This window comes from Pseudorca crassidens, chromosome 2 (assembly GCF_039906515.1).
Source record: "Pseudorca crassidens isolate mPseCra1 chromosome 2, mPseCra1.hap1, whole genome shotgun sequence".
Classification (NCBI taxonomy): domain Eukaryota; kingdom Metazoa; phylum Chordata; class Mammalia; order Artiodactyla; family Delphinidae; genus Pseudorca; species Pseudorca crassidens.
Window position 1 is genome coordinate 66,819,015 of NC_090297.1, and position 25,898 is coordinate 66,844,912.

Here is a 25,898-nt window from a genome sequence, read left to right on the forward strand (position 1 = left end):
GACAGTGAGTCCACCAGGAGCCACCTCCCCTCTCCTGTCCTCGGTGGAGTTTTATCTCCCTGGCCTGCTGGCAGAGCCCCAAGTTCACCTTCCCATGCTCCGCGGAGTGATTCATCAACCCAGCATCTGAGTGTTTAAGGGAAGAACATGTTCAATACTACATCAGGAATCTTAACTCACCAAGGCATGAGTATTTTCACCCATGTCGTTAAGACACTCAGGATGATAATGGTACTTCGATGTGCAGGAACATGGCTGTCTCAGGGGACTGTAACATCCCAAGAACCTGGGTCCCACAGTTTGTATAGCTCTTCTGCCTCCCAAGATATCCTTAGTCCCTCTGAATGCAGGAAAGAGACTTCGTTTCCGCCTTTGGAAGTGATTCAGCCTTTGGTACATGCTCTTCTCAACTGCAGGAAGTGTGACATTGTTTAGAACAGCTATTGTCACTTTATTGGCACCACTTAACGAAAGGCGCTTAAGGCATAATTCAGACTTAGATCTTTTTTGCATTGTTTGGTGCATCTGTACAACTCAAAGAGAGGATGCTGCTGCCTGAGGTAATCAATACCTCAGAGCTAAGGCAGGTGGGCAGGACTCATGAGGGAGGGCTTTCTGGGACTGGGTGGACCCCAGCATGTTCTGGTGGTGCCCGGTAATCACAGAGGGTCCGTATGGTACAGTCAGGAACCTTGGCCTTCCCTGAAAGGGTGCTCATCTGGCCTCACATGGGCATAGTGTGTGTGTGTGGGGAGAGAGAGAGAGAGGGAGGGAGGGAGGGAAGGAGGGAGGGAGAGAGAGGGAGGGACGGAGGGAGGGAGGGAGAGAGAGAGAAAGAGAGAGAGAGAGAGAGAGGCCTTGGAATCTCCAGAGGTGTTACAAGTTTCACCTGTCAAGCAGCCTATGCTCTGAGAATCACAGCAGAATAATTAATTATGGGGAAAGAAATGCTGGGACCTTTCTTTAGAATTTTTTCCCCAGTAAAAATGAGCACAATGTCTTGAAATTATAAATCAAACTGGAAAATTCAGGATAATAGTTCTAGGTGAGTCTGAGGGGAAAAAGCAGGTCCCAATGGCTTTCGGGTCCAGTGGAATTAAATCTTGCAAAGTGACCTTATTAAGCAAACAGACTGAGTTACACGGTACCTCAGGGGTGTGTTAAGTGCTTAATAAGTGTCTGTTAAATGAATGAACGAATGAATATCATCTGGCCACAGGTGTCTAGTTGGCGCTTTCTTTGTTTTACGGGTGAGAAAGTTAAGTACCCAATTTGTGATAAAGTCTGTTTAGACCCTGGGTCTCCTGACCCTAATCATCATTTACTCACATGCTATTTGCAGACGCCCCTGTCATCTTTGTAGGAATGTTTTCACACGAGTAGAGCTTTCCCAGGATACAGGACTTTGGATGCTAAAACCCAAACACCCCCTAACAAACCGGGCTCCTCTTCTACCTCTCAATATTCTCCTTAGTAAAACAGGGGTGATGATGTAATATCTTTCTTATAGGTTTAGTTGAAGAATTAATGCAATTATATAAAAAGCTCAGAACAGTGCCTGGCACAGAGAACATCAGAAATATTAACTAAGTTGACCACTCTTTCCTTTGTGCCCCCAGCCCGGCTGTGCTCTAAACAGCCCCCTTTACTAACAGTGCGGCACAGCCCCCCATTGTGTCACGTCATTGCACATCTCTGACCTACTGCCCCCCAGTAAAGTATAAACTTTGAGGGGTTCTGTTTTTCCATTCCATTCGCATTCTTGCTGCCCAGTACATTTGTCACCTAAGAGTAACTGGTTGTTGAGATGAGAAATGATGAGGGTGTTGAAATGATGAGAATTTGCAGTGGTAGAATTGCCATTTCATAAGCCCATGTGTCAATTAGAAACCCGGAGCAATCAGTACACACTGATGTTGTGCATACCTACCATGCACTCCACTCTGCCTGAAAAGCCCCAGAGCAGCCTTCACTTAATGAATGACGCCGTGCCACGTCCTATGGTAAGGACTGGGTTCAACCCCATGCAATTGCTACTTTTGCAGGTCAAATATTGGCAATTTTAAATGGCTCAACCTACCACTGTGTACATTTTAATTCTATCAAAGTGGAATGAGGCATCAATTATCCTCGGCTAAAAATGAGAAAAGTGAGACTTGCAGAGGTTAGTGACTTGCCAAGGTCCCATAGCTAACAGGTAGTGTAGACAAGCCTGACCATCCTATGTGGGTGCCCTTGGCCACTCTGCAGTGAGGGAAGGTGACCGCCCTCGGTGCTCTCTGTCTGGTTCGGAAGACAGAGCTATGGCTTAGGAAACTCCCAGAGTAAATACAAGACTGTATATACGCAGCACTAAATTGGATCCAGTTTTCTGAGACTGCAGGGAGCCAGCGCGTCCAGTTCAGAGTTAACAGAGAGGAAGGGCAGAGGCTCTGGGGAAAATCTAACAGTGCAACTGTCCTTCAGAACATTCTTGATTATCATTTTTTTGTGCACTTGCTGGCCTGGGCCTCCGGCCCTAATTACATTATCTTCAAACAGCAACTGAGAGATATTTCTCATTAAACATGAACAGGGAAATGTTTAACTTGTAAGAACGTAGGTGTTCAGAAAGTACATCACTGGTTCAGGATGTTGAAATGAGCATTGTCATTGGCGTTGTCCCTGGTGGACACCATAGGGCCAGGCCTTCCACAGGGCGCGAGCACAGTGGATGAGCTTGAGGCTTTCTTTACATTTCTGAAGATACACTGACTCAATTTCTCTCCCTCTCCCCTTAAAATGGGAGAAACTCTCATAATTGTCATTTCAAAATTATGGCTTCTAAGGGGTTACAATTTGCATGTCTTTTCTCACATGATTCTTGTACGATGTCTATTTAGGATAAATATATTTGTACAGCATCCAAGAACACTGATACATGCTTAACTTCCAATAAGGTGAGTTAAGAGCATTAAAACTAGTGTCACAGCAAATTGTAGTATAGTCTTTTCTTCAACTTGGGGGTAACTTTGGATTCAGAAAGACCTGGGTTTGAAAGCATGACTTCATTACTTGCTAGTTATGCATCTTTGGGCAAATTTTTCAACATCTCTGAGCCTAGGGTTATCATTATTTGTAAAATGGCAGTAACAGCAAGCTTGCTGGGTTGATATGACGATTTGATCTATTAATATCAGTAAAGCCCAGAGCCCAATGGTCAACAGGTCACCGCTGGCTCTCTTTCCCTGTTGTCCAGTACTCCCTGTCACCAGTCTGGAAGAGAATGTAGGGGTGGATGAGGTAATAGCAGAAGGGATGTATTCCGGCACAGGAGGGAGAAGAGCGAAGATGGCAGCCCTCGGAGGCAGGGAAGTGACCTGCTGGTGCCAAGCGAGTGTTGCCGCTGATGGGGTCCTTCTCCCCGTTCTTGCAGCCCCTGAAAATGCACTGCAGGGACTGCGCCCTGGTGACGAGCTCGGGGCATCTCTTGCGTAGCCTGCGAGGCCCCCGGATTGACCAGACTGAGTGCGTCATCCGCATGAATGATGCCCCTACGCGCGGCTACGGGCACGACGTGGGCAATCGCACCAGCCTCAGGGTCATCGCGCATTCCAGCCTCCAGCGAATCCTCCGCAACCGCCACGACCTGCTCAACGTCAGCCAGGGCACCGTGTTCATCTTCTGGGGCCCCAGCAGCTACATGCGGCGCGACGGCAAGGGCCAGGTATACAACAACCTGCAGCTCCTGAGCCAGGTGCTGCCCCGGCTGAAGGCCTTCATGATCACGCGCCACAAGATGCTGCAGTTTGATGAGCTCTTCAAGCGCGAGACCGGCAAAGACAGGTACAGAGGCACGGGCAGGGGGTGCGCGGGGTCTAGGGGAGGGTGAGGAAATGTCCTTGCTGGCTGATTCAACAAAAGCAAAGCTTTTTTTTTTTTTTATGCTTATGTCAGATAAGCTCATCTCCTTAAGCTTCTTTTTCTTTAATTTAATTTTTAACCATTTTTAAAATTGAAGTATAATTAATTTACAGTGTTGTGTTAGTTTCAGGTGTATAGTTTCAGGTGTTAGTTTCAGGTGTATAGCAAAGTGATTCAGTTATAGAGATATAATTTTTATATATATTATATATACACATACATATATAATATATATATTCTTTTTCAGATTCTTTTCTACTATAGGTTATTACAAGATATTTAATATAGTTCCCTGAGCTCTACACTAGGTCCTTGTTATTTATCTATTTTATATATAGTAGTAGTTAATTCCAAACTCCTAATTTATCTCTCTCCTCCGCTATCCCCTTTGGTAACCATAAGTTTGTTTTCTAAGTCTGTAAGTCTGTTTCTGTTTTATAAGTAAGTTCATTCACATTATTTTTTTAGATTCCACATATACGTGATATCATATGGTATTTGTCTTTCTCTGACTTACTTCACTTGATATGATAATCCCTAGTTCCATCCATGTTGCTGCAAATGGCATTCTTTTATTTCTGAAAGCTTTTGCTAAGTGCTTTTTGTTGTGACCACACTGCTCACGCCATCTATAGAGCTCACCGGGAGGGCCCTCCTGGAGACTGGACTGCTGAAGCTGAATTTATAGGGCAAAGTGAAAGGAAGCACTGAGACATTTATACAGATAATTCAGGGCCAAATCCCTACTCTGGAGGATGAGGCAACACTGCTCCTGGCTTACACTGGTAGTAAGTGCAAGAGAATAGGTTTATTGCATTTTATTTTACTTGTGTGAACACGAACCAGAAATAAGTGTATAGGGTTATTTTTCTCTTTCAAAGGCAAATATTTATTCAGTCAACATATATTTACTGAGTACCTACTACTTCCCTGCACCTGGTACTGGGGATATACACAGTCAGAAATAAGGCAGATCTAGACCCTGCCCTCCCAGAATATAGTCTTAACAGGGCCAGCAGATATTCACCAAGTAGTGGCCAGTGAGCTAGGTCATGTGAGGGGAAGAAAACGGTGCTACGACCAGTGGGACAGAGAGACCTGCCGTAGTCTAGGACAAGGCTTACCAAACTGCTGCTTACAACTCAGTAATGGAACATGAAATGTATGTATTGAGTCATTGCAAGATTGTTTTTAATGTAATGGAAAGAATGGAATAAAACAGACAATATCAGCATTCATCTCCTATAGTAAGTAAGGCAAAGTATTATTTCATGGGATAAAATTTGTTTCAGTTTTATACACAGAAATATACATATACAGGGTCTTCTTTTGAAGTGATAAAATTGCCCTGGAATTAGATAGGGATGATGAGAACACAATTCTGTGAGTATATTAAAAAAAACTAAATTACACACTTTAGAAAACTAAAATGAAATGAAAACCATGTACAATACATGTGAGCATATATGCTCAATCATGAGGCAAAATGTATTTCTGACTATAGGTCAAAATCTTTTGAAAAGCACTGGTCTAGAAGATGAGGGTGTGATGGAAAGACTTTCTCCAAAAGGTGTATTTAAGCTGAGACCTAGGCCAATAAGTATTTATCCAGGTAAAGAAGAACCTGAGAAGGGGAGAGAGAAACATCCTTATGGGTATAAGAGCTCGGAGGTGAGAGGACTTCCAGGGGGCTGGAGAAGAGTCCCTGTGGCTGCAACAGGAGTGCTGGCAGGGAGTAGCCAGAGAGGAAGCAGAGATAAAGGGTGGGGAGCTGGCCGAATCTAGGTGAAGAAAAGGACAGCTATAGACATTGAAAGGAGCCATGTGCTGTAGTCCAAACACACAGCTCTGGGTTGGAATTCTTTGTCCCTCACTAGTTATATGGTCTTGGACAAGATATCTAACATTTCAGTGACCTCACATGTGACAAGTGCATAGTGACTAGGCCTCGTAGGACCAGTCTAATAATTAAATTTCCTCATTTCCTTAATTCTAAAACACATATGTTTATAATTAATACACATTTAATGATGTAATTTACCCCCTCCCTTACAAAAACTGTTCCTGCATCAATTTCTTATCTTAAAACTAAAGAGATTCGATAAGTAAAGAATGTGAAGTACTAAATCCTTTTGGCTATCGCTTAGGCAGCTCATTATGAAGAACAGAGTTTTAAAGAAAGACCAAAGCCCAGCATTCCCAAATTCTTTGCAGGGAAGAGCTTTCTTTTTAAATCCTTAAAACCTTGTGACCATTTGAGGGCTGGTCCAGGCAAAAGTGGGCATGGCATCTGATGGACTGAGGAGAGGTGGACCTGGCCACTGGCACTGTGGCCTCCTTCCCTGGAAGCCCAGGTGATTCCATGGTTAACCCAGCCAGTAGATCACATGGGGGATCCTGGTCACCACCACACGCTGTCATGAAATCCAGTCACTTACTGTCCTTTAAAAACCACAAATAAGAAAAAAAAAACATACAAATAACAGACTGTTGCTCATTTGAATGAGTTATTTAACCAGGAGAGCACTTTTTAAGAGAAGGAGAATGAGGGAAGTTATTTACAGTTGCATTTTTTTCTGGTTGGAAAATTCAAAATAAGTAGAAAGACTCTCTTCAATAGAAAACACTTCTCTCTTTTGAGTTTAATGGTTGTTTGCTAAATGTAAGTGTTCCTGAAACACTGCTGCAGCGTTAGCTATTTAGGATATTTGCACATTGCTCTGGGTCTTCTTAAGGGATTAAGTTGAAAACTTGGAGACTAGTCATTACATCCTTACATCTTTAGGAAACAACCTCACGTCAAGACATAACCCACTCACTAAATTCATTAAATTCTGACCAGTGAAAACATTTTGCTCAATAAGCCTGTGTCCTTAGTGAGCCCAGATGGTAAGAGACAGGTAAAATTTCATGGACTGGCTACCAGGCTTCTCATCCATCTACTAGAATCCATGCAGTCCCCACACAGGGAATCACACTGATGGATTTGTAGGATGCCAAAGTACACTGTCAACTTTTAGAATCTTTGTGCCTCTTACCTTTAAGAAACTGTCTTAGGGGCTTCCCTGGTGGCTCAGTCGTTGAGAGTCCGCCTGCTGATGCAAGGGACGCGGGTTCATGGCCCGGTCCAGGAAGGTCCCACATGCCGTGGAGCAGCTGGGCCCGTGAGCCATGGCCGCTGAGCCTGCGCGTCCGGGGCCTGTGCTCCACAACGGGAGAGGCCACAACAGTGAGAGGCCCGCGTACCGCAAAAAAAGAGAAAGAAACTGTCTTAAATAAGCTAATATTGTATTGACTCAATATTCTCATGTGTCCACATTCTTAATCTTCAGTCTACTCCAAGCTAAAGAACAAAGTCAGGAACAGCCCTTCAGAAAAAAACTATTTCTATAAACTAAAATACAAAACACTTAGGGTCTAACAGTATTGCCTCTGTGTATGTTTTTCTTGAAACCTAACAAAACAGTGGCATGGATTAAAGATACACAAAGTATGGAATATCTAATTTTGCAATCTCACAATCAGGACATTCATTTCCGGCTAATATTTTGAAGAAATGAGATAATTCAATAAATTTTGATTTATGGAAATTTCACCCTACTTAAAAGTGGAGAAAAAAATGTCTCAGGAACAATCTGCAATTAAGAAGCATGACAAATGACATAGATGGCCAAGTGGTATTCTTTGATATTAGAAAGTAACTGCACTTGAAAATAACTTTATAATTGAACAGGGTACATTAGGAAAATATGATTCAGAACCAATATTATAGTAATTAGATAAAAGAAGTATAAATGAAATAACTGCAGGAAGAATATTTCCATAGATATTATAAATGAGATTCTGGTGGAGCAGAAAGGCCTTTAATTGTAATTTAGTGTGTACTATAGCATTATCAGCTTAGTGTGTTACTTCATCATATAAAAGAATATCTGATAATTTTCCCTAATTAGCACATGACAGCTCTTCATATTCCTTCATTACAGCTGATTCAGTGTAAAAACACTAGATATTCCTTTGTTGGAAAAAGAGTTCAAATCTTTTTAGAAAGCACAAAGCAGTTACATTTCTATAGCCTGTGATCCCAAAAGACTACTATTTCGCAAGTCCGGGGAATTTTAAGTGGCACTTTAAAGAAAGGTTCACCTTAGTTTCTTTAGTCCTCCACTTTTTATTCTCCCCATTTTTACCCATTACATCTTCTCCTGTAGAGTCACATCCCCCTATATTTCAGGTTATGGCTTGTGATTTCTACTACATCACACAAAAGAAAGCCAAAGTTGTAGGGAAGTTTCTGCCACTGGGAAAAGCCCTCTTAGTGTTTCCTACAACTCAAAAGCATAGGGACATGAGTGTGATTCTTGGATCAGGAATCTGGAGGTATAAGTAAGCTGTCATTCTCCTCCTGGGCTCCACATCATTCCAGTTATTCACTCTCCCAGTTTAAGTCTAGAACAACCTGCCATCTCAAGGTCACAGCCTTGGTGAAGACAAGGTCTAACTTGAGGCAAGGCACTGCCTTCTCTTCCCCTCCCCCATTCAGTCAGCTCTGCTCTGTCCCACCTCCTCCAGTCCCAAAGTTCTTATGAATTTAGAGCCCTGGTGAAAAACAAGGGAGATTGTTAATACCTATGTAGGCTGGAGGCTCCAGAATTTTCTAATTACAGTGAGTCCCCTGCATATGAAAACTTCCCGTTCTAAGAGTGTGTTCATAAGTCCAATTTGTTCGTAAGTCCAACAAAGTTAGCCTAGGTACCCAACTAACACAATTGGCTATATAGTGCAGTACTGTAATAGATTTATAATACTTTTTACACAAATAATACATAAAAAAACAAACACAAAAAATAAAAAAAGTTTTTAATCTTACAGTACCGTACCTTGAAAAGTACAGTACAACAGCTACATACAGGAGCTGGTATCGAGTGAACAGGCAAGAAGACTTACTGACTGGAGGAGGGAGAGGAGGTGGGAGATGGTAGAGCTGAAGGATCGTCAGCAACAGGAGATGGAGGGCAAGCAGCAATGTCACTCATGCCTGATGTTGATGGTACAAGTTCCATTCCCTTGCTGGATTCAATTCTATCTACCCTCTTGAAAAAAACAATCCAGTGATGTCTGGGTAGTAGCTCTTTTTTCCTCATCACAGATGACACCCTGGGCTTGTAATAAAGATACTGTACTACTGTACTCTATACTGTACTGTACAGTAAAGTACACAAAAGCACAACCACTTGTAGAGGATGCACGCATGTGACTATGTATGCCAGACACGTGAACTAACTTATGTGATTGGACATGCGAACGCACGTTCACATCTTTGAAAGTTTGCAACTTGAAAGTTCGTATGTAAGGGACTTACTGTACTGCCCTGACTACTGACGATGGCTCCTACACAAGAGCCAGTAGCAGTGTTGGAAGGATATCAGTTGTTTTGTGTGTGCTAAAAAGCACTGGGAGTAATGGTTGAATTATTATTTCATTTGCTCCAACCTAGTAACCAAGAGGCGAGGAAGGGATCTTGATGTATCAACACACCAGACTAGATAACTTTTTATGATGTTCTCTCCTTTAGTTCTCGAAATAGCACAGGAAGATAGAGCTTCCCATGCTTGCTTTCTAGATAAGAAATCAAGGTTCAAAGAACAGCAATAACCTGCCTCAGGTCATTTAGCTGGTGAATAACAGAAACTAGTAAGATACAAATCCATGCTATTTCCATCTTGAGAATATTTTAAATGTACTTCCTGGGATATTACTGGATCTGGATACAATGGAATGGAAAATAAAAATGAGTAAAGGAGTTAAGAACTAGAAAGTTGAAGCCACGAACTCAGGAATGACTAAATTACCCATTCCTGTCAGGTAGGTGACAAAACAAAAGACATCTTAAAATGTCTTTTTTGGTTGTTATTCCTTATGCGAAATGGAAATAATGCAAACTGCTTAACAAAAACTCTTCCTTTTCAAAGAGGGGTGCTACGCAGTGCAAGTAGAAAAGCTTTCCTGCAGCTCTTTCATTCACATCACATACGGTGCTATGGCTGGGCAAAATCAGACAGTCTGACCTTGGGGATAAGGTGTTTGAAACTGGCTAATGATGCATGCCACAAGCACTGAAAAAAAAAGTAAATGCAGCAACCCCCAAAGAATTGAAATTAATATCCACAGCAGCATAGCATGGTGGACCGAGTCATCCTCACAAGTCACATTAGACCTTGATGTTGTGTCTCCACGATTACCCTTAGACTTGGTGTGTGGTTGGGGCTCAATACAGATGTTTGATTGGGCAAATGAATGAATGTTGGAACCCACCGATTTATTCCTTAAATTCTGTCCATTTTTGGTCATTTAATAAAAATTTGCACAGGGCTCGGACTGTTCTGAGGTAAAATAAAGCAAATGCTCAATTACACGTAAGCATCCCTGTGTCCCTTTTCCTCTGGTCATTAGCCCATTCCCAAATGAATGTACTCCTTCTAAGGAAAGACATTCAGTCACGATGTTGGTGTTAATTAGTCTAGTTGAAGGCAAGCTTCTACCCTAAGATCATTTGGTCAATCAGTTGATCAATTGATAGATAAAGACAACTGTGTTTATTCACATTTAGTAAGCTCTTTGTTATCCACCCTGCGTGGAGCAAAAAAGAATACTTATAGCTAGTCAAGTATTCTAGTTAATAAAGAGCCGACACACGAGGATTGTCATCTTACAAGAAATTGAGTGGTAATAATTCGCACTTAAACATTGAAACATTGATCATCATCTTTGACTATGTAGAAGTCCCTTGAGAATCCACCATGATGGAGTACTGACACCATTTATCATATTATCATGGAATATGGTGGTATGAGTAACAGATTTCTATCTGCTGAAGTTCCAGCTTTAGCAGATAGAGAGAGAGTGAGAGAGAGAGTTTACCAAATGGAGAGAGAGAGAGTGTGTGTGTTTACAGTCAGCCTTGTTCCAGAAAAGGTTTAAGATGGAGTGGGTATAATGATTATTTTACCAGCTTGCACACTTAACTGTTGTTCCTTCCAGGAAGATCTCCAACACTTGGCTCAGCACTGGCTGGTTCACAATGACGATTGCCCTGGAGCTCTGTGACAGGATCAATGTTTATGGCATGGTGCCCCCAGACTTCTGCAGGTAGGATTTATTCTGCAAATGTAATTCATCAGCAGTGTTGTGCAGTGTTTATAAATATCTGATTCCAACTATCAACCATGAAACATGTCTTACTGTCTTCTTGAAGCAATTAATTAACATGTCCCAAGTCCTGGTTCTAGAAACAGCAAACGGCATTTAATTATGTGATATAAAATATTGAAAGTTTTTGTTTGTACTGCTGGAGAATTAATCCATCTTGTGGGCTTCATTTATCCTCTGAATATTTATCAACCAAAAGTAATGCAGTAATTGGCATAATATTAACAATGAACAAGCATTAAGAAATATTCGTTTTGGGGACTTCCCTGGTGGTGCAGTGGTTAAGAATCCGCCTGCCAATGCAGGGGACACGGGTTCAATCCCTGCTCTGGGAAGATCCCACATGCCGCAGAGAACTAAGCCTGTAAGCCACAACTACCGAGCCTGAGCTCTAGAGCCTGTGAGCCACAACTACTGAAGCCTGCTTGCCTAGAGCCCGTGCTCCGCAACAAGGGAAGCCACCGCGATGAGAAGCCGCGCACTGGAAATGAAGAGTAGCCCCCGCTCACCACAACTAGAGAAAGCCCGTGCACAGCAACAAAGACCCAATGCAGCCCAAAATAAATTCATTAATTCATTAATTCATTAAAAAAATATATTAGTTTTATTCTCATTTGAAAGGAATGTGATAATTTTTAATGAATTAAAGAGGGCAATTTCTTTGACGGTTAAGGCCTGTTTTCCAAAATTAAAATATTCCTCTTAGTCTCTTTCCCTTTCCACATCAGTAGCCTCGGTTTGTGTTTCTAAGACCAAAAGCACAGGCATAATTATTTTGATGTAATAATAATTTCTATTGCTACCTTAAGTTACCTCCTGGCATGTGCCCAGGTAGAGTTCGGTGTGTACTAACAGACACACTGAGAAATATTCAGGGCCTGATTTGTGGAAGGCCGATTGAAATTCACCTGTAACCTAAAGGAGCGATGCCAATAAAATCAGAAAGTTTCCTAGTTTTCAGGCATGCCTGCTGACCTGCACATGGCCTCAGTCATGATATTTAAATGGTAAGATCTGGGGTGGGAGGGCATTTTAAACTTGTTCATTAAAATTTATGCCTGCTTATACCTTCATGTGTTTTAAACCTAACAACTTCTCAAAGTCTGTGAGCCTTTAGGCAAATTCTACCATTTGGAGGTTTGATGCAAGAATGATGAAGCATACTTTATTGTGCCATTATCACTGTGCCACTTTTCTCCCACCCTTTTTAATCCAAAGACCACACAGCAGCAGTACTAGTTTATATGTAAGAGTCAGGTCACAGGGGAGAAGGAAAGGGGTGGACAGAGCAGGCCTTTGAAATCTGCCTGGACTCATGCATCCCCAGGGAAGACATGATGTAGTAAGGAAGTGGGTGGAGTCTGGACGCAGACGGCACAGGTTCAAAGCCCAGCCCTGCCACTTACTAACCTAGTGCGACCTTGAGTAGGTCACTCATTCTCTCTGTGTCTCAGCTTCCTTGTCATTAGAAGTGGATGTGATGATAATAATAGACTCTGCCTCAGAGTATTGGAGGTGGATTAAATAAGTGAATACATGTAAAGTGCTTTGAACAGCACCTAGTACATGGCCAGAGTGAGCTTGGACCCTCACCCAGTTCCTCATCACTTAATGCACTGGCCTTGTTTTCCCCTTTAACAACCTCTGTGCAAAAAAGTAGGTAAGATGGTGTAAAAAAGCCAACTGCCTCCTTAAACCAACAGGCTAACAAAGGCAGTGGCAGTGGCCCCTTTGGGCATGCAAACAGCCATCAAAGCTGATGGTTAGACGGCAGATATAATTATGTAATATTGCCCTTAGGGCACCGGAGAAAAAGAGCATGAAGAAATTGAAATGTTAATGACTTAAAGTGTTCAAGGAAATATTGCACTTATTATGGAAAACAAATGAAAGGCAAGTTAACCTGTCATTTCTCTTACTCAGATTTAGTTCATCACAGCTTGGTGCACTTAGGATGGGAACAATTTATACGATGACACTAGCAAGGAAGTCAAGATACCGTCCATGCACCGTGTGTTGGCAGCCGCTCTGAATTTCTGTTCCTCAGCCACCATCCCAAAGGTTCAACAGTTGTTCTCATAAGATGATTTTGGCCAGGACTCATCAGAAGGATCCCTAAACCCAGTGTCCTATCAGAGAGAGTGAAGAAGTGTGCTGGGCATCCTCTGCTGCAGAGGGTTAGGCTGGTGACATCATCCTCTTCAGTCCTGATGCCCGTTTAGGAAGGGTAAGAAAGGAAGGAGCAGTAAAGATTGATTCCCAGGTTCCTTTCATCTTCACGTCCAGGACACATGGGCTGAACCACCAGGCACCCAGTTCCTACCGGTGACCTTGAACCTTGCTGTCCTCATCTGCAAAATGGGCATAAGAAAATAATAATAAAAGGAAACAGGTCATGGTGAGGATTAAATGAGATCATGGCAGTAGAACGTTTGACACAGTGCCCAGCACACAGTTAGTGCTCAGGAAAGATTATTAATAACATTAGTGTTACTAATACTTTAATATTATACATAAAATATACAAAATAATTATTAATATTATCCTAAGCCCTTGAGAATTGCCCTGAAAGGTACCAAGAATTTTGGGAGGGGTTCAAAGAACAGGCCACAGCTCTTGCTTCCTGGAGGCTTACGATAAGCCTTACCCACACAGAAATCTAACAAGCACAGCAAAGCCACTTGGAGTCAAAATGACTCTTGCAAACAGTATCACCACCAGAAAATGAAAAAGCAACTTATAAGTTAATCCAGCTACTAGTCTGATCATTCCCCCTTGGTCTTGATTTTGAAAGAAGCTAAGAACTCTAAGGCCAGCAGGGTACACATGTCATGAGCTGTAGGACTTAGGGAGATAAGATATCACCGGGGCCAAAAGTGGTAGGGAAGCTTTTGTGAGATGACAGACCTCATGCTGGTTGAGTCCACCAGAATATACACACCTCGAGGGCAGAAACTTTTGTGTGTTGGGATCACTGTTGGAGCCATGGTGCACAGGACAGTAGATCAGTACCGTCCTGACCTATAGCAGATGCTCCGTACATACTGAGTGAATGAATGGCCCTGTCCTCTCTCTCTCGTGCTGTAGTCAAAGGGTGTTTATATGACTGAAAATGAGCCATATTTCTCAAGGTCAGAAGCTATGTGACCTTGAGAAAGTTATTCAACCTCACTGAGCCTTAGTTACCGTGGGCAGGTTAATAATGACCGTCTCAGAAGCCGTAGTTTCCATGTCTGCAGATGATGATGACATTAGTGCTTACCTCACGGGGTTATATGATAATTCCATGACATAATAGATGAGGAATTCTTGGCACAGTGCTGGTGTACATTAAGTGTGGATAAATTTACGAGGAGAAAGGGCTCACTCATCTGCAGGTATGCACCCATGAGCACATTTTAAGGAGCTGTCTGGCGAGCACTAATGAACGGTGCTTTGTTGGCAGGGAGGGCCAAGGACACGAAAGGCTCCCATGTGAATTGGATCCCACTTTCCCTCCAGCTCCTTGCAGGACACCCCACGGGCTGCTCACAGCAGACTCCCCCATTCTGTGGCTTCTTTATGCCCAGTCTCTCACTGGAATGAAGAGTTAGGCGCATGGGGCCAGGGTTCAGCAAACGAAAGGAGAGCCAACTGCTCTTTTTGGGTAAATTAACCTTTCCAGACTTTGAGATACAACTAGGACCCTCAAAAGAAGTCATTTACTAAACAAATCACAGAGACTCTGATTCATTCACCTAACTTGTGTTGGGCACTTAGGGACATAATCAAAGATGAATGAGACAGGGTTCCCGCCTTTGGTCTCCTGCGTGTCACTTGGACACAATTCAATCATAAGGGACAGAAGGTTCCCAAGGTTCCTGTGGGAGAAAATATTCACGTTCTGCCTGTCGTAGTCTCTGACGCGCAGGGCTTTATTGAAACATCCAGCTCTGGCTTTCTCCTGCCCTGATCCGGTGGAACAAGGGCAAGGAGCTAAGATGAAAGAACATTGCCCCCTCCTGCCCCGCTTCATCGGCAGCAGATGAACTTCTCTCTGTTTTACCTGTGGGCTCTCATATCACAAAGGGTCCCGTGGCAAATAAGAACATTGACAGCCTTGATGACCTCTGGTCTAAGATACGGTCATGCCGCTTTCCAATCTAAATCACACTCTCACACACTTTTAAGGAGAATAGAGTCATCACCTTCTCCTTGCCAAGGAAACCAAGGCTCAGGAGGACCAAACGCTGGACTACTTCTGCAGTCATTCCCATCAGCTTAGCGTGGCAGTGACCCAAAGGGAATGTCAGCTGCTATATGCTGGGATATATAGGGAGGTGCAGGAGGGGACTAAATTATATCCTGGGAGCAGACAGCTGAGCCATCCATGAGTGCCTGACTTCTAAGACGTGTGAGTGGGTTCACTCCTACAAGCCTGGAGCTGTCATTTTCCATCCAGCTCTCCTGGAGGTCTGGCCTTCTCATCCCTCCCACCCAAAGGGCCAGGCTTACTTCCAGGAATCATTCATTGGCAAGAAGATTTCCAGTAGCCTCTAAACTACTTAGCACATGGACTCCTTAGGGAGACGAATAACCCCACGTTCATATTTAACACCACAAATGGAAAGAGTGAATGTATAAATGGCCATGGTGGCAGATGAAGGACGTGTTATTCGAAACCTGGCAGAATCTAACGCTGACTAAAAGTCATGTGACTGGCGTGCAACCGTTTCCTCCTTAATCTGGTGCTGCAATAGACTGCTGACCGCTCTCCCCAACTCTGGTCTTTCTCTTTCCTCTCCAAACACCACTGTGCTGTTGGATAAACCGCAAGTCTGACTCTATCACTTAAACCCCTCATTAGGTCCCCACAGCTTTTAGAAGAAAGTTCACACTCCCTAGCTTAGCACAGAAGCCCTCAGGACCTGACCTCTGCAGCCACCTTAGTCTCATCTCCTCTACTCACAGACTTGTTTTAGCCGTACTGAGGAACTCAAGAAGGAGCTCACCCTGCACACACCTGTCCCTTTGCTCTCATCTCGGAACATCCATCCCCTCCTTCTTAATCTGGCTGATCACTACCGGTTCTTCACCGTAATATTAATGGCTGATAGCTTTTCTGCACATACCACACGCTGGTGCTGTGCTGAGTACGAGTACAGGTGCCATTTCATGGAACCTTTATGATAATCCCAGGAGATAAACATTATTATTATCGCCATTTTACATATGAAGCTTGAGGACATGAAACAACTGGCCAAAGTCGTGGGGCAGGTAAGTGATGGAGCTGGGATTTGAATTCAGGTCTTCAGGGCTCAAGAGCTAACACTCTTAACCCCTCCCTCCACTGCTTTGGAGGTCCTCTTCCTCCAAGCTTTCCTTGCCTTCCTATCTGAGTCAGACCCCACCTGGGCCCCTACTGGGGCCTCTGCCACCTTCCCCTCTGCCTCAGCTAACTGAGTGACATGTCCATCTCCTTCATCAGCCTGTAATCTCCTCAAGGGAAGGGGTCCTATCTCAAGCCACGTTTGTGTCCCTAGCTCTTGCCATTGTGTCTGGCACGTAGTGTATATTCGGTATTGATTAACTCAACGAATAAATAAAAACCTTCCTTTCCTTGACGGTGTTTAGGAGACTGATTCTATATTTATTCCAAGATCAAAAGTGCCAGGTGAGTGAAGAGTATAATTAGCCAGTGGCAAGTACCAATTTCGAGGGTCCAAAGAAGTCATTGGTGGCCACCTGTATCGTTCCCAGCCAAGGCCAGCACTGGGTCCTCAGGCATGAGACATCAGTCTCCATCCTGCCTCTATCACTGGACGCCAGGCTCATCAGTGTTCAGAAAGCCAGAGAAAATTAATGTCGTGTCACACCAGAGACAGCCTCAAAATATATTATTATGGGGACATAGACCTTTAAATCACGCCGTATCCATATGGGGAGGCAAATCCATTCTCTCTAGATGGACTATAAATTGCAATGGAAAGGCTCTGTTATCATTGCTTTCCAAACTAAGTGATGGTGAGTATTTTTAATCTCATTTTCCATTGTAAATTATTTGTGATAACAATGGGCCAAGCATTTAAATTCTATCTAACAGTCATATTTCTGGTCATACTTAACACATTACCAAGTTTACAACTCTCTGTTACCCATTATTTCCTGAGTATTAATTAGCAGAGTAACGACTCAGAGTAATCACTGTCATGGAACTAAATGAATATCTTATCCATAACGTGAAGGACATCTCAAAGGTATCGTGAATATCAGAGAGCTGATTCTGCCAGAGTTATTAGCTAGTGAACATTAATAAAGCTGCCAGCATTACAGGGCAAGTTCCTACTTGGCACCAGTCTGCCCTGTAGAATCAGACGCGTACAGAGGACGGGTATGGAATGTAATGCGTCCACGTGGTTCACATTTTATGAAGTGAACTTAAAATACTTTGTTGTACTTTTTTTTTCATAGATGCTTAACTTTGCCATAATTTCTTCTTCTATCTTTGCTATAATTTAACCAACTTACTGGTCACTGGGTGTCTTCATTACCTTCCTCTGTCCCATGGCTCCAATGCATCTGTTATGAGACGCTATGGCATCACCTGAGGTGCCTGAGTGGTTGGGTGTGGATATGGGGTTCAGGCGACTCACTTGGGCCTTTGACCCATGACGAGTGGGCAGCCGCAGGCTCTCGGCACTTTTTGTGCCCCAGAAGCACAAGTATTATTTCACTGGCTTCCAAAGTGTGTGGCAGTTTCCTTCCAAAAGAGGCTGTAAAAACAAGAAATGGAGGCAACAGAATAAAGGTGGTTCATGGGGCCTCCCGGGCCTGAAGTAGCTGTGTAGGAAGGCCTGTTAGGGGAACGTTTCCTTCTGAATGCTCCGTACTGTCCCCAAGACCCCCAGTGCGAGCCAGTTTCCGAACAACCGAGGTACTTGACAGCTACTGATTCAACACTATCCCTCAAACAGTCCCTGACTACCTGCTATATGGTACTGTATACCATGCCAAGAATAAAAGTGTGTTTGGAGAGAGTATCTGAGGCTCTCAAGAGAGGCAAAAGCACCATTCTTTCCTCAGGATCTTTGTAGCCTTCTAGATCGTCCAGCCCAAACTGGGAGATCAGGGTCAACCTAGATCATACCCGGAAATGGAAATATCCACCCTTACCTGTTAATGATACGAGGTTTCTTTCCAATTGCACAGCCTAGCTTTAGAAGATTTAAAATGGCACGTCACCAACTCCTGCTGCCATTGATAACATATCAGTGGGCAGAATTGCAAATGAGCATGAGGCCTGTGCTTCGCACCCTGACCCGCTGCACAGTGCCCACCAGGCACGGGGCACCTCGGTAGGTGGGTGCTTGGGAGAATGCAGCAAGGACACAGTTGCTCTCAACCATATGGTGCCAACCCAACGGGAACCTGGGGTGCCATTAGTGCAGACAGCCACCTGGTGGCACAGGAATTTTTCCAAGACACAGAGCCTCACTCTTAAGAGTACAGCTTTGGTTCAGATCTGGGCCCTGAAACTTCTTCAATTTCTCTGGGTATGAGTTTTCTCATTTGTAAAACAGAGGTAATAACAGTACCTCTCTCACTGGGGCGACGTGAGGATTAAATGTTAGTCTATGTGGAGTGCTGAGCACTATGTGAGTCAAGTCTAGAATCTTGGATGGCCCATGAGTGAGGCTGTGTGCTTAAACCAGGCACAGGACTCTCACCCTGGGCGCCGGATTCTCACCCTGGGTGCCGGATGCTCACCCATCACACGGAGTAGTGGTACTTAACCTTAGACGCCTGATGGAGAATAAAGGAGATAATATAAGCTAAGCACTGAGGCTTAGCAGGTATTTAACTAAATCAGCCTTCTTAAACCTGGCTGCATATTAGAATCTCCTACAGAACTTTATAACATTGTTACCTTTTTAAATTTTTTTGTTTCGAAAAAGTTTTAGACTTACAGAAAATATTGCAAAAAGTGTACAGAGAGTTCTTGTATACCCTTCACCCAGCTTCCCCTAATGTTACCATTCTGGTCCAATTATCAAAATTATCAAAACTAAGAAATTAACACCAGTACAATACTCTTAAATAAATTTCAAACTTTATCCACATTTCACCATTTTTCCTACTGATGTCATTTTTCTCCTGCAGAACCCAATCCAGGATCCCTTTGCATTTTCTTATCATGTCTCATTAGTCTCCTCCAGTCTCTGAAAGTTCCTCAGTCTTTCCTTATCTTTCATGACTCTGACACATTTGAAGAATTCTGGTCATTGTAGGATGTCCATCACTTTGGATTTGTGTGATAGTTTCTAATTATTAGATTGAGGCTATGCATTACTGAGAAAGATACCACAGAAGCAATAGCATTTCATATCAAGAGGTACATGATGTCAAAATGTCTTATTACTGGCGATGTTAACCTTGGTCACTTGGTGAAGGTGGTGTCTGCCAGGTTTACTCATTGTAAAGTTACAATTTTTCCCTCTATCATTAATAAATACATTGGGGGGACTTTATGCAAATAACCTATTTCTCCTCATGCTTTTCCTCTCTCATATTCCATTCGTCTGTGCATCTTGCCTGCAACAATTACTGCATTGTTCTAATGGTGATTTTCTATTCCCTCATTCTTTCTAGATTATTAATTGGAATTATTCTGTATTTCATTTATTTATTTATTCAGTAATTTATTGAAATCATCATGGACTCATGGATATTTATTCAGTTTTATTTTATGGGACTTATAATCCAATACTGCCATTATTTATTTTGATACTCAAACCTAAGGCACTTTTTAAAATACCTATGCCTGGGACCCTCTCCAAATCAATTAAACCAGACTCTATGGAGGTGGAACATAGGCCATGGTATTTCTTTAATACCTGTGCACTACATGGTAGTTCTTTCATTCTCCCTACCTGCTTTCTCTATAGAGAAAAAACAATCCTTCTTCACATTATTCTGCAGGATTTGTTCCCCCACTGGCCCCTGGAGGGCTGATGAGAGGCTGCTGCCACTTAGGGAACTGGCTCTGTGATTATCATGCCCGCACAGCCCGCACCGCTGCACCTTAATTCTCTGAGCATCCCCTGACCCCAGACAGCAACCTGAGCTCCAGAATCCTCTCTTTTACAGCAGTAGCCTCCTGATGTGGAAAGTCTGCTGATTTTTATTGCTGTTTTCATTTGGATCAGGTGGAGGGGAAACAAACTATGGCAGCCTTTAGAAAGTCAGGCTTGGGAAAAAAGGCTTAAGGAATTATAAGCTTGAACTTTCTGAAGGAAGGGCTTTCTGAACAGCACAGTGGATGACACCTGATGGCAGGCTGACAACCTACAGCAGAGCTGTCCCTGCAGTTGCTTCGGCTCTGCCTTCTAAGTCCCATCAAGCCCTTTTCTGCCATTTGCACAAAGTTTTAAAGCATGGAGATAACCCTCAGTTATTTGGACACCTTTGAAACCATCAGAACCAAATATGTAAATTTAATTCTCCATTTAGGAGAGCAGTGTGGAGCCAGATACATTTTCATTCAAGGAGATGGTCTTCCTGAATAAGGAAATTGATCCTATAGCATCCTTTATCTGGTTTCCAATTTCCCTCTATGCCTAGGTGTCAAATCAATCTCATGATATTTTTAGAAACCCGATTGCCTCTTTAGTCAGATTGATGCCAATAATATGTCCAAAACTTAGATGAATCAGATTTAAAACCTGATCCGTACTGGAATAAAAGCTTAACCCCAAGTTTACCATGGCAACATGAATTTAGCACGGTTCCCCAAATTAAGCCATATGAATCTGGGGAGACTTGTCCCACAAATTTCTATTTCTCTTTTTTTAATTTTGTTTCTTCATAGTGGTACGTTCCAACTTGAATTTTTCCTACCATGCACTTTCTATATTGAAAACACCTTCTATTAAAATTTTAAGGGGTTTCAATTTCTAGGGTAAGTAAATAAGCAAACTCTATAATAACTGGACAGGACGGGATCTGATGTCTCACTATAGAACATAGAGATACTTCTGAGACAGGCATAATAGAGATGCAAACTATTAACTCAGCGCAGCATCCAACCCAGGATGAGGAATGTTTAAATGCTGCATGACAAAAGTAAATCTCTCTTCCTGGAAGAACTTTAACCTCAGAGGAGAGGAAGCTCAAAGGTTTATTGTCTTCAGAGCCATGAACTCGACACCCCTCTTGATAAAAGACTTCGATCCCTGACCCCAGAAAACTTGCTACTCTAAAAGCCATTTGTGTATTGATCTCCTCTGAAGAAAACGAATAGGTATCTAGCAGGATGAGCATCTCTGGGAAACCAAGTTACTGTACTTAGAGTAAAGCTGAGTGCTGGGAGGGAGACCCCAGGGCATCAAACCCTGTAAGGTGGTTTGCAGGAAGCTGGGACACTTTTTAAGAGAAGCGCTAAGAAGAGACCAAGAAGAGCTTAGTCTTGCAACAAGGCCGCTTGATGAGTGTAGGTCAAGGTAGGAAGGTTTATCTGCTGGGATATCTTGACTGCTCTTATCATTTAGACTTCAAGACAGAAGAGGTGGGGTGGAATGGAACCCAGTCTGAGACCAGACCTCTTTGGGGCTGAGATATTTTAGTAACCCTACATCAGGGCACTCACCACCACCACATGTTAATCCTGTTCACATTACCTTGAACAAATGAGCCAGTGTTTCTCCTATGAGGCGGAGACAGGGATATAGAGACTGAAAAATGTGGAGACTCTCGGGCTACACAGCGGGGGTTGAAGATTTGGACTTTCTCAACGTAGAGACTCTAGGTTTAAGTACATTGTCCGTCTAAAACAGCAAGAGAAAAATGGTGGCGTCATGCCTGCTGAGTTTCTCCCGTGCGATCAAACTTGCATCATCCACTTTCCATACCTGGAGGAAGAATTGTCTTTAGAGGCCTGCCGTTTAGCTGCTAACTCCATATAAATTTCTTTCAACAACAGAACTTCAAAAAATAATTATTGAGCGCCTGCTAAGAACAAGACAAAGGCCTGCTCTCATGAACAGACAATAAGCAAGTAAACAACGACAGCAGTTTCAGAGAATGATTAATGCCACAAGGGAAATAAATGCAAGTGAGATAAAGAGAAGGGGCAGGCATCAGGTAAGCCCTCTCCGAGGAGGATACATTTGCATTGATCCCCAGCAGTGAGAAGGAGTGAGCTGATGAGAGAACGTTCCAGCCGGGTGACTGCCCTCAATAGCCAAGGCCTCAGGCGAGGGACCAGCTTGCTCGAGATGACCACCGGAGAGGCCAGTAAGGCGGGAGCATAGCAGACAAGGTCAAGTGGATTAGGAGAAGGCTCTGGAGAGGAGCCAGATCACGGAACACCCTGTAGGCCACGCTCTTAGTGGAAGTGGGAGCCCCTGGAGGGTTTGGAGTGGGGCTGGGCTGGGGAAGGAGGATGATGTGCTTTTGTTTTGTAAATATCTTCATAGCTGTTTGTGCTAAACAGACTGTGTGGGGCAAGAGTGGAAATCATAACTATAGCTGGCTCTTAGGACTACGTAGTTTCCAAATCCCAAAAGCCTGAACATCCTACGGGCTCACGTTTAATCTTGCTGTTTGATAATGATGGTCGCTGAGTTTATTTCACAGCCTCAGACCCTCTTCACGTGCATATTGCTTAAACATCAGCAAAACCGTTTGTTGAATTCATTTAACTTGAAAGTATGGTTTGTGCTTATCGGCTTATTAAAGATAACATCTTACCTAAATCTGTGAAAGGAATTTTTTTTTTTTTTTGGCTTTAATCAGTTATCTCGTTTTCCTCCTACAGGGATCCCGATCACCCTTCAGTACCTTATCACTATTACGAACCTCTTGGACCTGATGAATGTACGATGTACCTCTCCCACGAGCGAGGACGGAAGGGCAGTCATCACCGCTTTATCACAGAGAAACGAGTCTTTAAGAACTGGGCACAGACATTCAATATTCACTTTTTTCAACCAGACTGGAAACCAGAATCACTTGCTATAAGTCATCCTGAGAATAAACCTGTGTTCTGAGGAATGTGTGTGGCCAGATGGATATCCCAAGAACCCACTGTATCAGACATCAGGCCACTGAACTTCTTGAAACACCAGACCTGAAAGAGGAACAGAATGGGTCGCCGGGGTAGCTTCAGTTCTCAAGAAGTACCATGTACAGGTGCCTCCGAGGCGTGACTACACAGCAGTGCAGTTGGTTTGTAAGGGAAAATTCCAGAATGAATACATCCTAATGAGTGTCGTCCCTTTCAAAAGGGGTTACCGTAGGGGCTGAACTCTCATTTAAATGATGTTGCCACAGCTAAAAACATTTTGGATCTCTTTAAGTATTGCCTTCGAAACTGAGACATTAGGAACTCAACATTAGTTGTATTCCTTTGTAGAAATACCACGTCAAAAGTCATTTTTCTATCAAATTGTATCCTAACCTGAACCTTTGCCGTTTGTTGGACTCTGTATGTGTGATTTGTAAAAAGCAGCCTGAAAGTATGGACATGATTTCTGAAGACTATATCTTCACTGACTTTCATAAGCAAATGCCCAATATTTATTTATTGAGAGTTTTTTAGTGTGTTCTCGGCCATTATTTTTATAGATTATGATTATGTGGTAATTTATCCTTCCTAATTCTTTAATCCTGAGTGATGGTTGGAAAAGGCCCGGAACTGGGAGATGAGTTGCGGTGTTCCCAACGCTCATCGTTAGCATGCGACGGTATTTGGCTTGGAAACGTTGCATTGCATTTTTTGAACCCTCAGGCTTCAAGAACAGCTATGACATTTTCCAATATGCAGAAATGCTCCAAATGACAACATTGAAAACCAAAAACTGCGTCGTTCAAACAAAAAAGGTACCAACAAGAGAAACTTAAAGACAGTTTGCTTTAGTAATGATTGATGTAGGTTGCTTCACTAAAGCCCTAGTTTCCTCTTCTGCAGAATGATGTCACTGTACCAGCGGACCTCTTAAGTTTCATTCCAGATCTGAAATTCTCTCAACGAGCCTCTTGTTGACCCACATGAGGACTTTGCACTTGGAATGATGGGGCTCCCACAGTAGCAGGAGCCTTATTTTAGGGGGCCTTTTATATCCCCCTACTACCTATCCCCCTCTTGTGGTTAAAAACATACCTCTTCCATGGAACCCATTGGCCAAAATCCATCCCCTGCTTCTCTGGTGCTTCTTGCACCAGAGAGAGAGAGAGAGAGAGAGAGAGAGAAAACTTCCAGGCTATTCTAAGGGGGGGTGGGGGGTGGGGGGAATCTTTCATGCTATTCCCTGACTACAAGAGCAAGGAACTGCATTTCTGTGAGTTTGTGCGGAGAAGAGAATACAAGGAGATTCCCCATCATACGACTCATTTATCCTATGAACTATTCCGATTCACTTCCTGCAAATCTTACATTATATTCACTGCCGTTCCCTCGTCTTCAGAAGTATAAAGGACTTATTTTTATTCCGAGCCAAGATCAGCTAGTGTGAAAGATTTTCATTTACACAAGTAATATTGTTCAAAAATAGCCTTTAAAAAAATATACCAATGTTTTCTTTACACATGGCTTAGGAGGCATTAATTTCTCTAATGCCGAATTTGAAGGCACCAGCAAATACTATGTATGGAGACTGACATTGTTTTACAAAACATGACCTGGTTTGAGATTAAAGAAGGTTTCTCACATTACCACCTCTTTTCCCTTTCCTTAATTAGTACTGAGACTCCATTCCTTTGCATTAACTAGTATTATTAATTATATGGAGTACTGTTATTGAGATGCAAACACAGTCCAGATATTTATTTAGCAAAAATAAAGTTGGTATTATTGTGGTGTGGCGTGAGCTGTAAAAAGCCAATACAATGGAAATGTCTGTCCAAAACATACTGGAATGTGTCCTTTAAATTGTCTCAGTTTTTTAAAGAAACGATAGGATTCTATTCCAGCACAATCTCTTCTACAGCATGGACTCTGGACAAACAGTACTTTATGAACTTATAAAAAATCATAAGAATTTTACATAAATGATTCATAGGCCACCTTTCCCATCACTTGAAGAGATTATATTGCTCAGATGTAAGTAGCTCCTTTAACAAGTTTTATTTTTAAGGCATACCGGGACATGCAAAGATGCAGCTATATTACCTAATCAGATAATATCTCAAATGTCTGTATTATCCTCAGGTTTTAGGGGTTTTGTTTTTGTTTTGTTTTTTTAAGATCATAGGATAGCTCCATCTTTTTTGTAACTTTTCTCTCTCAGATACTCAAAAGAGTGTAAAGCAAAGGAATACTGAAATTCCTGGCTTCATTGGGAAATATTTTAAATCTACACGTGGCTAGGATATGTGAGTATGCGAATTTATATTTTTAAAACTATGGTATAAATATGTAAGAAATTATCACTTGGACAGTGGTTTTATTACAGCATTTAAAGAAAATACCTAGAACTCTGATAGACTGTGCTGCGGCAACTGGCTGTGGGCAACTGAATTCTTCTCTTGCCAATATCGTTTCATGACTATCAGTCTTAACACGATGCAACACCATTAAAATCAACTCATATAAAAGACTACAACCATGTTTACAGACCTCAGTGATTTCAATATCCAACTGTGTTTGGAGACTACATCATACTCATTATGTTACATACCTTTCTCCTCTCTCCCCAGCTGTGTCATCAGCTTCCTCTCAGCTTTTAAGACCCCAGTAACACAAAGCTACGGCTGGCCCATCCCCGGCATCTGTTATTTCAACGCAAGAACATTTGGCAGAGGCCATAGCC

At 42.7% G+C, this 25,898-nt stretch overlaps 1 protein-coding gene across 1 annotated transcript in view; it reads left to right on the forward strand.

The window, feature by feature from the left end:
- The window catches only part of ST6GALNAC5 (ST6 N-acetylgalactosaminide alpha-2,6-sialyltransferase 5), a 175,580-nt gene extending 151,235 nt beyond the window's left edge, over positions 1 to 24,345 (forward strand). The window contains exons 3-5 of the mRNA XM_067712828.1: positions 3,416 to 3,825; positions 10,945 to 11,052; positions 22,907 to 24,345. Coding sequence (XP_067568929.1) covers positions 3,416 to 3,825; positions 10,945 to 11,052; positions 22,907 to 23,138 — 750 coding nt within the window. The 3' untranslated portion in view covers positions 23,139 to 24,345. The remainder of the gene's footprint in view (positions 1 to 3,415; positions 3,826 to 10,944; positions 11,053 to 22,906) is intronic.
- Positions 24,346 to 25,898: the final 1,553 nt, after the last annotated feature.